An 18,444-nucleotide genomic window follows, 5' to 3' on the forward strand; every position below is an offset into this window, starting at 1 on the left:
GGAGGGAGACAGAGGAAGAGAAATATTGATCAGTTGCCTCTCACACACACAGCCCACCCAGGACTTGGCCTAGAACCCAGGCATGTACCCTGACTGAGAATCGAACTGGTGACCTCTCTGTATGCAGGCCAGCACTCAATCCACTGAGCCACACCAGCCATGGCTCTAGTTGCCTTTTTAAAATGTATTTGTAGGGGAATGAGGACTTGGAGTTTCCTAGATTGCCATTTTGCTGATGTCAGAATATATTTTTTAAAGTCTACTTTTATTCCCTGAACTATAAAATAAGAATAGCTGCTAATATGTATTGAGGCAGTATTCTGTGCCATGCTCTGTTCCAAGAACTGTCTGTGTATCATGCTACCGAGCCTCACAACAGCCCTAGAAGGTAGACACTATTGTTTTCCTCATCTTACAGATGAGGACAGTGAAGTTCACAAAGCAACCTGCCCACAGGGCCACAGCCAGTGGAGGCGGGGGTACCAGCCCCAGCATCTTGGTTCCAGGCCCTTGCATTTAACCACGACTTTACATGCAGCAGAGCTGGCCACCCCAGGCCACTCTGTTCTGGCCCTTTTGGTCTACAAAGCTTTGCCCAGAATCTGGGGAGCATCCCATGGATGATTTCTTCCAGTCTAGGACACTGGCTGCCTCTCATGCTTAGGAGGAAGGTGGTCCAGCTTCCCAGAGGCTCTGTGAGCACTAAAGACCAGGTGTTGGTAGGGTTAGGCGAGCCTCAAGGTGGGGACCAGAACCCTCCATTATGTTGACACCTCTTACACCTCTTCCAGGACATGCGAATTTCTCCAGGCATTTCTCCAGGCGAGACCCCTTCAATCCCCTGCCTGAGGAAACACCTGGGTGCCAGCAATTGGGGGGCAGGGTGGAAGAGATGGCTGTGGTTCTCACTTGCCCCCATAGGGAATTTATCTTAATCCCTCTGTTTTCCACCTCCGTGGCTCCCCTCTGCTGGGCCTGATGTCTCCTATTTTGTTAACTGTAAGCCCAGGTGCTGTCTAATGGAAATACCATGCAAGTCACATTTCAACAGAAGATGAATTTTCATTTCATTTAACCCAGTATATTCAAACTACTGTAATTTCAACATATAATCAATATAAAAGAGTATTAACAAGACACCTCACCTTTTTAAAACTCAGTCTTTAATATCAGATGTATATTTGACACTTGTAGCACACCTTAATTCGAAATGGCCACAGTTCAGGTGCTCGATACGGGACAGTAGGGTCTGGAAAGTAAACTTCAGGTCTACTGGTGGGAGAAGTCGTCTGGCTGATGAGTGCAGAAGGGAGGTGGATGGTGGAAGAGAATTCCACCACTCCTATTCTATGTCCACCCCAGAGCCCGCCAGCAGCGGCACTGGGAACTTCCAAGTCTTTCAGGGGATCTGCTTGTCAAGCAGGCCATTCCCTCGTGTTCTTTCTCTTAAGGAAGCCCAAGGATGCAGTTTCTTTGCTATGCTAAGTCGGTTTCACTTTCCCATCTATGGGTTTTTCTTAAAAAAAAAAAAAAAGGCTGTATAATATCTGATATATTCCAAAGAACATACATGAAGAAATAAAGCCTAATAATAAAACAGTTGCGAAAGCCCACCCCCACCTGACTTAAGAACTCAGACGTCAGCTGAGGACTGACTACAAGCTTGCCTCTTCCAGTCTTACTCCTCTGTCTCCCCACCAGGGAGGGACCAGGAGTGCAAATTTTGTGTTATCAGTGTTTTACCTTTTTTCCTTTCAGTTCACCATACATGTATGTATCTGTAAATAAGATAACGGTGAGTTTTGCTTATGTTTATGCTATATGTACTTTTTGGCAAACCTCCTTTGTCACTTATATTGTTTTTAAGATGCATCCATGTTGCTGCAAGAACCTGATATTACCTTGCTGTTTGGGTTCCCAATACGCCAGCATGTGAATGAGGACACTGGGTTGTTCCAAGATGTACATCTGTATGAGCGGTGCTGCAAGAATTTCTCTCGTGTCCCCAAGTGGAAACCCAGGATCAGAGAATATGTGACTGTGATGCTTTGCAAGTTCATGCCCTTTTTTGTATCCATTTATCCTCACCAGCAGCAGGTGAGATTTCTAAGCCATCCACACCCTCTCCTAACACTTGGTTTCGTCAGACATCGTAATTTTTGCCAATCTAAGTATCCATGAAGTGGTGCATCTCACTTAGTCTTAGAATACTAATGAGGTTGAGTATCTTTCCATGTTTAATCACCACTCCTGCCAATTCTTCTGTGACATGCCTGTCTCCTGTCTACTTGCAGGAGTTATTTATACGTGCTGAATTATAGTCCTGGATAGGCTATAAATGTTGTAAACATCTTCCCACTCCGTGGCTTGTGTATTCACATTCTTTATTGCTACTTTTTGATAAAGGGAAGATCTTAGGGATGCTTCTATATTATCTTCTAGAAGTTTTTCCTAATTAACCTGAAACTGACTTTCGGTACGTTGTACATTAGGAACCTCATTTCCTCCCTCCCGACTGTCACAGCACTCCACACTGCGCAGTCTGACCTTCGCCCAGTGACATGTAATTCCATCTCTGCCGCGCACATCAAGTTTCTCGGGTCTGTTTCTGGCAGCTCTTCTGTCCCACTGGCCAATTCGTGCTACCCTGATCCAACTGCAAGTAAGCCTTGAAACCGTTAAGGCAAGTGCTCGCTCCTCACTCTTCTTCCAAGTGCGCTAACAACGTGAGGACATAATTCTTCCAAACATTTTTGAACTGACTTGTCACATTTCCCCAAACCCTATGGGGATGCACTAAGCCCACAGATCAATGTAGGAACAGACAGCTACCACACTGAGTCTTCCTAAGCAAGAACATCCTGTCTCTGTTTATTCAAGTCTTCTTTAATGACTCTTACTAAAGCTGTGAATTTTTCTCCATTAAAAATTTTACACAACCTCTGTTAGTTCCCATTTATATCAGAGATGGTTCAGTTAGAACAGAAACCATGCTGGCTATTTCAAACACAAAGGACTAGCACTAGCTTTTAGTGAAAGCAGAGAAGTGAAGTGGGCCACCTCTGCCTGTTTAACCTCTGCAGCTGCAGTGGGACAATCAGGAAGCTGCTGTTTCTGTCCACAGGTGAGGGGGCCGCAGAGAGCCGCTGCCAGACCGCAGCGGCCCTGAGATGGCCGGCCAGTGGGGGGTGTGGGAGCCGCTGCGCTCACTCACCATGGTCTGAGCCCATGCCATCCACTCCACTGCCAGGGGAAGGGTTCTTCTATCTCTCTTCTACCTTCCAAATTTCATGGGGATGATCTCGTGGGCTAAATGGTATCCAGCAGCCTACTGGCAGGGGGTCTGAGTGTTACACCTCCAGCCTTCCAGCCCGAAAGGCAGGGAATGTGCTGAATGCCCAGACTGTATCTAGCATACCACCCATTTTCTATCTTCAAAACCACGCTGAAATTACTGATCTACTGTTCCATCTTTTCCCATTCTCTTTAACCGTGTGGTTTCTTTTTATTATAATTTTAGCAGGGCAATGAGATAATCTCATGTTCACTCCAGAAGTCCTGAAGTACATGTTCAAAAGCAAACTGACCAACCATGGCTGGGGCTTCCTACAGGTTTACTTAAACTCGCCCTACAGACAGGAAGGCCACAGTGAAAGTGATTATTAACTAACTTCCTGTCCAACCCCCCCCCATATAGGTTAATGACTACTTAACCTATATCTATGTGTTTTTTTTTAAAAAAAAAGATTTTATTTAGTTATTTTTAGAGGGAGAGAAAAGGAGGGAGCAAGAGAGGGAGAGAAGCATCGGTGAGAGAGAGAAATACTGATCGGCCACCCCTTGCACACACTTTGTCCTGGCACGGAAGCTGCTACCTGGGCATGTGCCCTGACCAGGAATCAAATTGGGGACCCCTCTCCCTGCGGAATGGTGCCCAATCAACTGAGCCACACTGGCCAGGGCATATCTATGATGCTTTAAAAATTAATTTCTTTTAAAATAAACTACAAAGACAAAATTTGACAACTATGACAAAATTTCAGCAGTTATTAACTCAGGGAAGTGAGAAACAAATATTATTCTTTGTATACTTTGATAAATTCCTCAAAATCCCAACCCTGAAACAATCGGAAATCATCCTGCCACCCCACCTGGATCTCGGTGGGGCACTACACAAGCCAGGCACAGTCCCCTGAGTCGAGGGGAAAGCCGGAGTAGCGGGACATTCCGCAGGCCCTCAGCCTCCCCACCCCTCCTCCGGGTGTCCTCCCCCCTCCTCCGGTACAGCAGACCCTCCTCGGCCTCAGTGAGTTTGCGCACACCATCATTGTCATCACACCCTCAATGGTCGGTGCCTAAAACACGCCATCTACTCACAACTCTGGGCTCCTATAGGTCAGACTTTATTTTTCTGTTTGGGGAGAAGACACAGGAACCTACCTAACTTCAAGTCAACACTTAAATTAAGTGACCTGTAACCCTCTGTACCAACCACATGACCACAGGAGAAATCGAATGGGCCCCTGCCTTCAGCAAGTCCACAGTGCATAGAGAGATGAGCAGGTTGAACCAGGAGGGCGCTCACCATTGTCTTCAGTATCTATAGCAGGGCAGTTACCACACACAACCTTAAAAGCTAAGCCAAAGACGCTCTGAAAACAGCAGGTAAGCCATGCTTCCATTTTAAAGCAAGCCAGGAACCATGTGATTCTTTGTTCAGAAAATTCTGCAGGAGGCTAGATAAGAAGTTTCATCCCGCAAGTCAGCACAGGTGGCGCTCCCAGGCACCATCACCGGTTCCTCGCCAGGCTACCCAACACCTAGTACTCACGTCTCAAGTACTGGGAAGGTCATGCTCTCGGCGGTGACCCAAGGAATAGCCAGGTAGATTCCCAGACACAGGACTATCCCGGAAGCTCCTAACCCAGCCACCGTCATCCTGACTCTCATTTGGAAAGGCAGACACCTCCACTACAGACATGCACATCCGGCGAAGGAAGAACAGGCACAGGGATGATGATTAAAAGGGGTCCTTTCATAGGGGTCCTCTTCACAGGCAAATACAGTCCGAAGAGATCACCTCTATTTCTTATTTTGGGACCCCCCCACCCCCCAATGCATTATCCCAAGCTCAGCTGTGAAATTCCACTGGACAGGCCTCCTGATCCCCTGGCTGGAGTTTGTCAGCTTTCTTCAGCACCTGGCCTACAGGAACTACAGCACTCCTTTCACTGGCTGAACGCTGCAAAGAAGCCTGTCCTAGGCCAGGTCCCCCTGAGGAAGAGGACTGGTCTCCTGCCCTGAGGGAGGCTCAGTCTGGAAAGGGAGACCAAGCATGGGCACAAGTGACGGTAAGAATTACCAGCAGCTCTACGGGCTGTCGGAGAGACAGGGCAGGTGCTGGCAGAGGCTGCCCTACAGCCAGCGGGCCTAGAGACGCCTGCTTGTTGTGGAACCACCCAGTCAAGCCTCGAAGGGTGAGCCGGGTCTGTCCATGCAGAAACAGAAAAGGGGATTCCGAGGAAGGAGAAAGGAGGAAGGCATAAACAAAGCATGTGGCTAGGAAATTATTCATGGGGTGAGCACAGGAAACAGCCTAGCTGAGTCATTGAGGGGAAAACAGCAACAAACTGTTTTGGCAAAAAGACAAGGCCAGATTGAGAAGAAATCTGAATGCAAGGCCGAAGAGTACAGGTTTGAGATTCTCACACTGGAGTAAGACGCACCTTCCTCTTAGGGCCTTTATCAGAACCACCTGGGTCTTAAACACATTAGAATGCACAAGTGCGCCTGTCTCACACACATGCCGGAGTGCACTCGAGACACTACAACCCAAGCCGAGAGCCAGGGATGCAGTGCACGCCATTACTCATGGGTGTGTTAGCCTCTTTGAGGGCACTGGACCAGAAACCAGCTGGAACACCGACTCAGACATCTATGGCATTCCCCGTCTTTACAAAACGTGCATCATCAGGAGAGAACCCCCAGTGCAAGGTGACTAGTGACTGAGTGAGCAGGATGGAGGGAGAGCCAAGGTCTAAACGACCCTCATCAGGGTTCCAGCCATGTCTCAAAGGCACCCACATCCAAAGTCGGGCAAGAGGGAAGCAAGAGGCCACCACACTTCAGGGTGCTGCTCTCAGGGCCAGTGTCACCTCTCGAAACATGGCATCACGGGTGCCCCTCGTTCTTCACCACAGCCCTGACCCTGCCATCTCACAAGTCCTGAGATCTACCTGTGTTGGGCACCTTTTTTAAAAATACAGAGAAAGAGAGAGGATGAGGTACTCAAAATAACCTTCCAGTGCATGGATATAGCGTGGGGTGCTGGATGACACCATCTCCCAATGGGACGAAGGGGCCACGTGCTTCTGCCTACCCGACACACTCACCTGGACAGTCGGCTTCGTCGCTCTCATCCTCACAAGTCACCCAGCCGTCACACTGCCAGGGGAGGGGGATGCACTGGATGGTGCCGCTGCGACAGGCAAACTGCCCAGGGTTGCACCACAGCTCTGTGAAACCAAAGGGCAAGAGGCCATTGAGGAAGCGGCAGTAGCAGTGGAGACCTGGAGTGGCCAGCTGCCACAGCTCGGTCCTGCCGCTGCCCGGATCCCATGAGTGTGAGCTGGATACCAAGCAGCCTGCCGACAGCCCGCCTCTTCAGGCACGCATGCCCCAAGGATGAGCCAAGAGCTGTGCCCTAAATGCCACAGGTCCCCAGAGCATCACATTCCCCCAAGACCTTGCCCTTCGTGCTCAAACTCCAACACACACACTGCCACATTTCTGCTCCGTTGTCAGTCTGTGCTGCACTGCAGGGAGACAGAAACAAGAGGGCACACCTCTCTCTCCTGAGGGATTCTGGGTCGACAGAGTAGATACACATACACTCCACACACATACACGGACAAACACACATACTTGGGTTTCTAACAAAGCGCAAAAGCAGGTCACCACCACAGGGACGCTCAAACAATGTGATGGAGACTGCCTCCACCTGTGAGACTAGGCTGCTTCTTAAAGATGGTGGGGTGTGAACAGGGTTCCCCAGGCAGGCGGACAGTTTCAGAGGCACATATGACACAGCAGGAAGGGAAGAGCAACCCAGAGACGGCCGGACTTAAGGAAATACCACAGGGCAGCAGAACACGCCAGTTACACTGTATGGATTGATGGATGTGCAGTCACTGGTGATGAGGTTGGAAATGTAAGGAGGATCAGACTGCGGAGGCTTTGGGAGCAGGATAATTCTGACCTTTATTTGTTATGCTGTAGAGAGCCGACAAGTAATGTAATAAGATCTATATTTTAAGCAGACATCACTGGCAATAGTTTCTGGAAGCAATTAAAATAGGGGACCAGACAAAAATATTAAATAGCCAAGAAAGGTCATGAACTGAGGCAGGGGTCAGTAAATTACAGGCCAAGAGCCAACTCTTGCCCTGCCCACTGTTTTTTATTTTTAATAAAGTTTTCTTGGAACACAGCCACAAACATGTATAGTCTATGTCTGCTTTTGAGCTACAACAGCAGAGGTGAGTGGCTACACCAGAGGCTGTATGACCTGCAATGCTGAAAACATTTACTCTCTGGTCCTTCAAGAAAAAGTTGGCAGACTCCAGAACTGAGGTGGCAGCTGATAAATGGGCAAACCTTGGAACCCACGGAAAAAACTGAGGTGCGAGGGGCAAAGTCCTGCACACCAGTGTGATGACACAGGAAGAATGGGTGGAGTTAAAGGAATAAACTTAACTGCCCATCTGCAACAATGAAATACATAAAACGCCAGTCCTCCAGGCACTGGTCCTCAGGCAAGGAAGAGCAGTGAAATTCCCTGAGACTCAGGAAACACGCAAGTGAGCCTTACTGCCCGAAGAATATTTCCAGGCGACAGAGCAGGGGGAGGGACTCCAGGGGAACCTGGAAGACTCTCGGAGACGAGTGGAAGCAGCTAACAGCTAGGGGAAACTAAGGCAGGCAGCACTCACAGCGCAGCACTGTGGGATCACAGGAAGGGAAAGAGAGAACAGACAAGACTTCGGAGATGCACAGAAGGACCCCGGGGCAGTAGGCATGGTGTTGATCAGTGTGTGGCGGGAGGAAACTACCCCAGGCTGCGCAATTACCACCCAAGGGTAAGAGTAACCAAAATTCAGCAGGACCACAAACAATCCCTATTCTGCAGCCAGTCAGGAAAAAACTCCTAACTTGTGGGACATTGAGTCAACTACTCAGAAGAGTTTTGTGTCATTAGTGGGGAAAAATGAACTCCAGACTAAATACTGATCAGTCCTAACAAAGATTAAAAGCAAGGCCTGATGAAATCAGCCCTGGCTGGGGTGGCTCAGTGGGTTGAGCACCAGCCTGCAAACCAAAGTGCCCCCAGTTTGATCTCCAGTCAGGGCACAGGCCTGGGTTGTGCGCCAGGTTCCTGAAGTGGGGTCTTGTGAGAGGCAACCACACACTGATGTTCCTCTCCCTCTTTTCTCCCTCCCTTCCCCTCTCTCTAAAAATAAATAAATAAAACCTTAAAAAAAAAAAGACCAGTCACATACTGGAAGAAAACATTTGTAAATCAAATATCTGATAAAGTACTCATATCCAGAATATACTAAGAACTCTCATATTTCAATAAGAAAACAACCCACCCAATTTTTAAAGTGGGCAAAAGATTTTAATAAACACTTAACCAAAGAAGTTATACAGATGGCAAATAAGCACATAAGGAAACGAAATAAAACCATAATGAAATACCATTACATACTTATTAGTGGTTAAACAAGAAAAGGATAATACCAAGAGTGGACAAGTATGTGAAGCAACTGGAACTCTCTTACATTGTTAATGTGAATGCAAAGTATTACAGCTACTTGGAAAACAATCAACCATTTCTAAAAGGTTGACTATATACCTACCATATGACCCAGTCACTCCACTCCTAGTTATTTATGCAAGCATAATGAAAGTACACGTCCATAGCAATTTTATTTGTGATAGCGAAAAGCCAGAAACAATCCAAATGTCCAAAACAAGTAAGTGGGGATAAACAAAGTGCAGTACAGTTATACAAAGGAATATCACTCAACTATAAAGATAAACCAACCACTGCTAATACAGCAACAGGTAAAAGCAAAACAAAATGGAACAAAAATAAGGGTCGGCTGCAGGCAGTGGTTTGCCAGCCCGTGTTCTAGAGTTTAACTGCAGAGATAACACATTAACCTCAACCCCGTAACCAACACGCAGCAAAGGCAGGCACTAAACGTCTGACGGCTGCTCAAAGGTCTCCCTCTACTCTTAACGTCCACAACAAAGTATCAACAAGCCTCTGGCCCTGGCTGGTGTGACTCAGTGGACTGAACTCTGGCCTGTGAACCAAAAGGTCGCTGGTCCACTTCCCAGTCAGGGCACATGCCCTGCATTGCTGTCCAGGTCCCCAGGTGGGGGTGTGCGAGAGGCAGCAGATGGATGTACCACTCACGCATTGATGTTTCTCTCCCTCTCTCTCCTCCTTCCCCTCTAAAAGTAAATAAATAGAACCTTAAAAAGTATAAATGTTAAAAACAGTAACAACAATCCTCTGATATCCTGGGGAAGGTTCTCTCCCTTCCTGAGTCACCTGTAGTGTAGGCGCTGTTCTGAAATCAATCCAGTGTGTGAGTCACTGGTTAATACATGTGAATCACACATTCAAAAAATATTCACTGAGCTCCTACTCTGTGCCAGGCAACTCCCCAGGCGGCTGGGTCCGAGTAGTAAACGAAGTAGGGTAAACCCGGGACTCCCACTGTGTGGGGGAGACTGATGCACAGTCAACTGCTCAGCACATCAGCCCGGGGTTCTGATGGCTCTAATCGGCATCACTCTAGCTGTAAATCTACATTCCTTTACTTTCTTCCTTAGTATCCTCTTGAGGCCCTTTGTAAAGCATCCAGAAAAATTTCTGCCTCAAAGTTGCTCAAAACAGTCACCTCCTCTTCCCACTACTGGCTTTGCCAAAGCCCCTGTCCCAGGCCTTCTGTTGCAATGGCTGCCCCCTGGGTGTAAAACGGGAGAGCGAAGCGGACTCTTGTAGCCCACGGACTGTTGCCACTGTTTGAAATAACCCATACCCCCACCATGTAAGCGCAAGGCCACAGCACCAAACAAGAACCTTTATCACATTAGCTCTCCTCAAGTCTTCTGCTCCCAGTACCTCTTTACACACTTAAAATTTCTGAGGACCCAGAAGATCTTTAGTTTATGTGGGTTAAACACACGGACATTTACTGTGTTAAAAGTCGAAACTGAGAAATGTTTTTAAACACAAGATTCCCAAGCTCGTGCTCAACAGGTTAAATACAGAGTCACTATGTTTCAGCAATCCACTCATAGGTACATGCTTGAGAGAGCTGAAAGCAGGGACTCACACACACACCCATGCGCTGATGTCCACGGCAGCATTACTCACACCAGCCCAGGGGTGGAAACAACCCAAGCGTTCAACGGATGAATGGATAAGCAAAATGTGGCATCGCTGTACTATGCAACATTACTGGGTCATAAAAAGAAGGAAACTGACACATGCTACAAAATGGATAAAACTTCAGGACGTTCTGCTGGGTGAAAATGAGCTAGACGGAGAAGGACAAATGCTATGTGACTCCACTTACATGAGGTCCCTCCCTAGAGCAGTCAAATTCGCAGACACAGGCCACCAGGGGCGGGGCAGAGGTGATGGAATTTCAGTCTGGAAACCAGTGCTGGGTGCCAGCTGCACCACACCGTCCATGTGCCTGACGCCACTGAGGTGGACACTTAACAGTGATGAAAGTGGTAACTTTTGTTTCTTTTTCTATGTACTCAGTGATGGATCTTAGAGAGAGAGGAAGGGACCGGGAGAGAGAGAGAGGAACATCGATCGGTTTCCCACTTATCAACCTGTTTGCTGATTGGCTCCTGTCTGTGCCTTGACAGGGGACCAAACACACAGCCTTGGTGCACTGGGACAACGCTCCAACCACCTGACTACCCAGCCCAGTCCAAAGTGCTCAAAACTTATGTTATGTGTATTTTACCACAATTTTAAAAGAGAGAGAGAGAGAGAGAAAAGGAATCCCAAGCACACATCCCATGTAACTGTCAATACATGTCACGCAGCCTCTGGAAATGCCACCGTGCACCCATGAGAGAGTAAGAGAGGGGGACAAATGGCACCTCAGTGTCAAAACTGCTATTAAGGAAATAGCTTTGACCTCACAGAGCCCCCTTCCCCAGGCCCCTGGCCACACCTGAAGAACTACCGCTTTAAATTATGCAATGTGTGGGAATTAAAGGATTCATGCCCTATAGAAATTCACAAGTCTCTGCAATACAGTCTTTCTCTAGATTCTATTTGTTCTTTGTCAGTAGGCCTTGGCCTCTTTTTGAATTATGTAAACTGAGCTGTCTCAAATTACTATGTGAAATTTAGTATGCTGTCTGTTTTCAGAATTGATTTCTTAACATTTGCCCACAAAGAAATAGAGGAAGACAGTACAGCGGAAGCACACGTGTCCAGTCACACTGTTCAGGAAATGAAAAAAATTCCTGCTGAGAAACAGAAGAGAATGCTATCTCATCTCTTCCCTCTGCCCACAGCCCGCTCCATGGCCTCTACTAGTGGACAGAGATCCTTAGACACAGCCCCTGCACTGTGCCGGAGTGCCCACCCTGGGACCAGAAGGCCCCAGCTTGCGGGCTTGGGGGGTGGGGGCAGGGGGCAGCATAGCCTCTGTCAGGTTGTTGTGGCATTCTTCCTTGGAAAGAGCTAACAGCTGCTTCCCAGAAGGGCAGGAAGTTCCCACGGGTTCTCATTCTGCCCCCCCCCCCCCCCCCCCCCCCCCGCACAGGGCAGTACTGGGACAGAGGTATTTAACCAACACAACCCTTAGAACCAGAAGGGAAAGATCTGAAAGTAAGTGCTGGCTGGGCCCTGCTGTACAAGTGACACGACAGCTCTTCTAGGAGAAGAGCTCCTGCAGGACGCTGGGTCCTCTCCAGCACCATGGAACTCGGGCCAGCGGTCTCTTCTCTAGACACCTTCAAGAGGGGACAGAGACCACTGATGACAACAGAAATCACTAAAAATACAAACAGAGGGCATCCCTGCTAAGCAGGCTTCTGAAGAAGGGTTAGCTGTGTCCTGAGGTAAGAAGGTGAGAATGAGGGGCTTAAACTGGGTCTCAGAATAGGCAGCCCCTGAACCACCAGTGAACACAGGGAAGGCCTACTGGCTAAGGGCCCGGCCTGGACAAATGCCACCAAGCAGGAAAGGAGCACTCTGCTTGGCTGGGGCTAGGCAGGATTTAAGACCTAAAGGTACTGCAGGACCAGATGGCTTCCATGGATGCGCCATGGCCCCAGGGGTGGACGCTGCTGGCACTGGAGGACCATTCTCTCAGAACACTGACTGGCAGCAGACGCAGAATGGACTTGGGAAGGCGAACTGGGTGAGGGAAAGCACTGCCAGGCATTTGCAACCATCCACGGGCAGTCATTCTAGAACAAAGTGAGACTGTGCTACAATCTCTCACCGTCTCTATAGTGCTCTGAATGCCATCTGCCCTTTCCCAAGGTGAAGGAGCACCTCCCTCCACGTGGGTGGGTTCTTAGGAGCCCTGGCTCAGCAGCTTCTGCAGCTCCCCCTGTAGTCCCTCTGGCCCTTTCATGGTGACTGTCATTTTACAGCCCCAGCAGGCCTGCTTGCAACCTCCCTGCTCCTGCAACTTCCTGGCACAATGTGTCAGCCTTGAAAGAGGACCCAATGGCCTGTCCCAAGAAAAACTACAGGTCCCAGCTCTCAGACCACAGTGAAGCCCCACATCAGCAATGACACCTACTCAGCCTCGCTGGGTTTCATTCCTTCATCAGTGAAACGTGGGGGTGATCATCCTTGCCCTGCTGTCCTAACTTTTGAGTTGGGAAGGGGGGTGGGGAGAGGGGTCATAAGACCCAAAGGAGAAATCCACTAAAACAGTGCTTGGCTGCTGAACAGTTTCATGTATTCCATCCTTGGAATAATTCTTGAGGACCTCTGAAAAGGCAAATGCTCTCAGAGGGACTCATAGGGGGAAAGGGAAGACAGGGGCAGGGACCAGAGAACAGGGCTTTGCACAGCATGGCCCGCCGCTGGGTTTCAGAAGCAGAGCCCAGTTATGGCTGCTGTTAACGGCAGGCCTGGGCACCCCTCAGCTCTGGCAGGCACCAGGGCTGCAGCAGGAAGGTGGCCAGCACATGAACATCGAGCTGAAAGGAGCTCAGAGCCCAATCGGCCCCATGACTTTCACACGAGGGCCCAGAGCTCAAGGGGGAGTAAAGACGCATGTAGCTCAGAGAAAACTAAAGGACTGAAGATTTACTAATAAAATGTGAGGGAAGGCCTGACACTGCTCTATCTGCTGAACCCCCCGTCTAGTCCAGCCCCTGCTACACATCCCGTGTCAAGTTGGCAGCAGCAGAACAGAGGCCAGAAACCAGGCTCTGTGCTCTCACCCAGATCCCTACCCCCAAAGCCAGCACAGCTAAGGACAAGTCAGGATTTGGGGTGAATCAATGCTACCTTTACCAGGATGTCCTTCGTTCTGATTAGGGGTGTGGCCAACACATCCTCCTTCAAAGGACTGGGTACCAATTTCTGATTCGGACCCATTTCCTCTTTGTTAAGACAGAAGACAGGACTTATGAACTGCTGTGCCTCCACAGAGGCCAGCCATGCAAAGCCCCAGGGCACCAGGAGCACCTGCCTGCCAATGGGGACCTGTACACTAGGAGCACAAAAACAGTTTTGTGTGTTTTAAAATCCTCACCTGAGGATATGTGTATTTATTTTAGAGACAGATTTCAGAGAAAGAGAGACAGAAAAACATTGATGTGAGAGAGAAACATCAACTGGCTGCTTCCCACACATGCCTCAACCAGGGATCAAACAGCAACCTAGGTATGTGCTCTGACTGGGAATCGAACCCACAACCTTTTGGTATAGGAGATGATGCTCCAACCAACTGAGCCACCTGACCAGGGCTCCTGTTGTGTGTAGGTCTGAAATACATCCACAAGTTCTTTGATATGCCTCTCTAAATGCCAGTAGCTCCCCAGGCACTATCACCACCAAACCCCTTCCCAAACAGACCCGGGGGCACAAAGAGAATCACACTCAGTCCGCTCTGGGAGGGGAGGCTTATCGGACCACTGTGCATGAGACGAGGCAGGTGACCAGCTCACGGGGAGTGTTAGCTACTTTCTCCGATGAGCCAAAGAGTCACATGACAGACACTAGAGAACGTCACACCTGAACAAAGTGACAAGGCTGAACTTCAGTATTTATTTCTCATAAATAACACGCATTTTCTACATCCAAGAGATAAAGCCACCATCAGCTGCTACCTTCTATCCTCAGACACTGCCCAACCTGGACACTAGCTTATCACCCCTGACCTGCCTACCAGTTAATTTCCTCTTAGGCAGATGCTTGGGGAAGAAGGACCTGGTCAATTAACTTATCCTTGAAGAGGAGGGAGAGGCCCCAAGGAAAACAATGTGACTGGAAAGAAGAGGCGAGGTCACCAAAATTCTATGAAATGAATGACACTTCAAAAAAAGTAACAGCAACCTGCAGTGTGTCTATATCTTATGAAGGCTGATGTGCAGGAGGGGGTTCGGAGGCGCACACCTGGGCCTAAGACCAGAGCAGGAGGGCAGGGTGGAACTGGAGTGACAGCTATCTCGCATCTGACATAACAGCTGCCGGCAGTCCACTGGACACCCACACCACCTTTGCTGACAGCTACAGCACAGTGCGGCCAGTGCGTCTCAGGAGAAACACAGCTGCGGCAAAAGCAGATTCCCGAATGTTCATTTTGCATGTGCCAGGCAATGGATCAAATACATTATTATTATATTTAAATCCTTAAGACACAGCCATTACCTCCTTCAATAAATGCAGCTGCACGCCTCCTGAGGGTCAGGCACTGTGCTGCAGGCAAGTGAAAAGAGCAAATAAAAAAAAAACCAACACAAGGTTTCCTGGAGCTCAGAGTCCAGGAGGGAGGCTGATCTTCCCAACATTGAGGTAAGCAAAGATTTCACAGAGGAACACAGAAAGCGTGACTATAAAAGAAAAAAAATGATAAAATGGATTTCTTCAAGATTAACCACCTCTGACCAGGGGCTCACTGCAGACACACAGATCAGCAGAAGAGAACACAGAGCCCGGAGAGTAAACACAGACGTGCCCACCTGCTTTTTGACGAGGTGCAGAAACCACTCAGCAGAGAAAGGCAACCTCTCAACAAGTGGTGGTGGGACAACCTGACATCCTCTCATCAAATGATGCCCACTTATCCAAAATGAACCTCAATCCACACCTCATATCAGATATAAAAATTAGCTCAAAACACATCAAAGACTTAAATATAAAACCTAAGACCATAAAACTTCTAGCAAAAGACATTGGGTTAGACAGAGTGCTTACATACATCACCAAGATCTATAAAAGAAAAATTGTTATAAACTGGACTTCATCCAAAGCTCAGTGGCTGTCAGGTGGGAACCTCAAGGTGGGGTGGCAGTGGCCACAAAGTGGCAGCAAGAGGGAACTGGCAACGGACCTGTGTTCTGTATCTTACCTGTGGGGTTGATTACATAACTCTACACACTTGTCAAAGCTCAAAAATGATATACCGGAGAGTGAATGTTAGTGTACTAAATTAAAAAATAATGCAGATAACTGATGTCATACCAATAAATTCAATTAAAAAGTTAAAAAAATTTAAAGTAATAAAACATTTTAAAAGTACAGTTAAGCAAATTAATGGGTAGGTCATTGAAAATATCTGCAACATATCTAAGAACTTTTAACTGGAATATACAAAGAATTTCTACAATTCAATAATAAATATAAATAATAAAAAGGCAAACAACCTCATAAAAGTGGGTAAATGCATTGAAGAGATGCTTCTCAAAAGAAGATAAATGAAGTTACCATGGCGTGAAAAAGTATTTGCTACCACCACTCCCTGGGAAATGCAGTTAAAACCACAGGAGGGCCCTGACCCATGTAGGTCAGCTGGCCAGGAGTTCTGCAAAGCCATGGATCGCTGGTTCAATTCTTGGTCAGGGCACATGTCTGGGTTGTGGGCCAGATCACTGGTTGGGGGCGTGCAAGAGGCAACCCATCAATGTTTCTTTCACACATAAATGTTTCTCTCCCTTTCTTTCTTCCTCCCTTCCCCTCTAAAAAAAATAATAAATGAATAAATAAAATCTTTTTTTAAAAGAGAGTGATTTGCAAAAATCTCAATCAATGACAAAACTAGGACAACCATATCTCAGAACTCTTAAAAATAAAAAATGATTCATTTTAATATATTCAATTATCACAAAAACAACTTTTAAACTAAACTTTTGATTCTGGGATAAGTTTAGGTTTAAACTTCCCAGAAAAGTTCCCATATGCCTGTTAGCCAGTTTCCCCTGTTAGTATCTTATACTACTGCTAGGCTGATAAATAGTACACCAAGGCGGGAGGGGAGGGAGACATGTATCACTAATTAATTCAGCAGCCCTGAGTCTGGTCCGACATGACTGCCAGGTGTTCCAAAAATCACAGGAAACACCATGATAGCACAGGAGGAGGGGAGCCCTTGAAGTTCTGTATGTATGGTTTCCACTGCCTGGTAAAGAAAGTCTGAAACTGTATTAATCCCACCCTGGAAAGGTGAGGAGAGGGGGAACACAAAAAGTGGCCATAAGCATAAAACCCCTAAAATCCCAACAGACAGAGCACTCAGGCTAGCAGGTGCCCGCCTGTAGCTTCATGCTCAAGTGTATTTTATAAATAAACTTACGACTTCATTTCCACTATACATGGGCACTTGGACTAGCTGGGTGCCCGCTTGCAGCCTCATTCTCAAGTGTATTTCAAAAATAAACTTACTATCTCATTTCCACTGTGCATACTGTCTCTTGCTTGAATTCTTCTATTGGGAGCTAAGGAGGGAGAGCCTCCTAACTTGGGTCTCCCCAGTAACCCTACTACGGCACATTTGTCACAACTAGGAAATCAATATCAGTACATTTCTATAAACTGAATTCCAGACTATTCAAATTCTACTAGTTATTTCATTAATGTCATTTTCCTGTTCTAGGATTAAATCTAGGACTTGTGTTACAAAGTAATTTCTAATATAATCCATCAGAAAATACTACAGTTATCACCCTGACTGGAGCATCGAGAATCGTCCTGTACACCAAAAGGCTGAGGTTTCAATTCCTGGTCAGGACACACACCTAGGCTGTGGGTTTGATTCCCAGTCGGGAATGTATGGGAGGCAATGAATAGATGTTTCTCTCCCTTTCTCCACTCCCTCCTTCCTCTCTCTCTCAAATCAATAAACATATCCTTGGGTGAGAGAACAAGAAATTTTAATAAGATATTAAACTTAACAAAAATAAAATAATTAATTAATAGTACTTATTAATACCCCAAATCTAAAGAATACAATTGTTACAAATTTTACTTGGGCTTCCTTTTTACTGACACATAATTCTCTTCCTACCACAAAAATGAAACTGGAAAAAATATTTTTTAAAAGATTTTATTTATTTATTTTTAGAGAAGAAAGGGAGGGAGAAAAAGAGAAACATCAATGTGCAGTTGCTGGGGGCCGTTGCAACCCAGGCATGTGTCCTGACTGGGAATCGAACCTGCGATGCTTTGGTTCGCAGCCGGTGCTCAATCCACTGAGCTATGCCAGCCAGGGCTTGGAAAAAATATTTTAAGCAAATAGCAATATATACTAATGAGAGCTGACAAGTTAAACTATAAATATCTACTCCAAAAAATGTTTTTAATTCACTCATGAAAATATTACAACCTATTCAAAATGAGATGTTTCCTTACAGATTACTGTAATGTAACAGAAGTTTAAAAATGAGACTACAATAAATACCTCTCTCAATGTTATTTATTTAATAAAAGTGGTTTCAAATCAGTATGGTTTTGAACCTACCTAGGAGAGAACTAATCCAAGCAGATTTTTGACCCAGTACTTTGAGTATACACCATTGGTCTAAATTCAAAAAGAGCTGGAAAAAAAATCCAAAATTCTACTCCGGCACTTCACCGTTGGTAGTGGTAATGGGTGCACAACTCCTGAAAGTGTTCTGGGTGCACCGCAGGAGTAAGCAAATGAGTAAATCTACTAATGTTGATGGAAGCCAGTTTTATCACTGTAGAAAAGGAGAGATACAGATACGAAAAGGGGAACACTAGTAAGACCCTGTGGTGCCGGGTCGGAACTAAAACAGTATGAAGCTACAGCAGAGGACGCGCACAGACGCAAGCGCACAGAGACGGTGCGTGCGCAGACCTGGCTGTACTTAAAGCTCTGGCGGGAGCCACATCCGAACAGCCATAAACAC

General features: G+C 47.0%; 1 protein-coding gene across 1 annotated transcript in view; it reads right to left on the reverse strand.

Moving 5' to 3' along the window:
• Positions 1-18,444, reverse strand: part of DGCR2 (DiGeorge syndrome critical region gene 2) — a 65,063-nt gene that overhangs the window by 37,102 nt on the left and 9,517 nt on the right. The window contains 1 exon segment of the mRNA XM_028527576.2: positions 6,393-6,515. Coding sequence (XP_028383377.1) covers positions 6,393-6,515 — 123 coding nt within the window.

The sequence above is a fragment of the Phyllostomus discolor genome, chromosome 13 (genome assembly GCF_004126475.2).
Source record: "Phyllostomus discolor isolate MPI-MPIP mPhyDis1 chromosome 13, mPhyDis1.pri.v3, whole genome shotgun sequence".
Classification (NCBI taxonomy): domain Eukaryota; kingdom Metazoa; phylum Chordata; class Mammalia; order Chiroptera; family Phyllostomidae; genus Phyllostomus; species Phyllostomus discolor.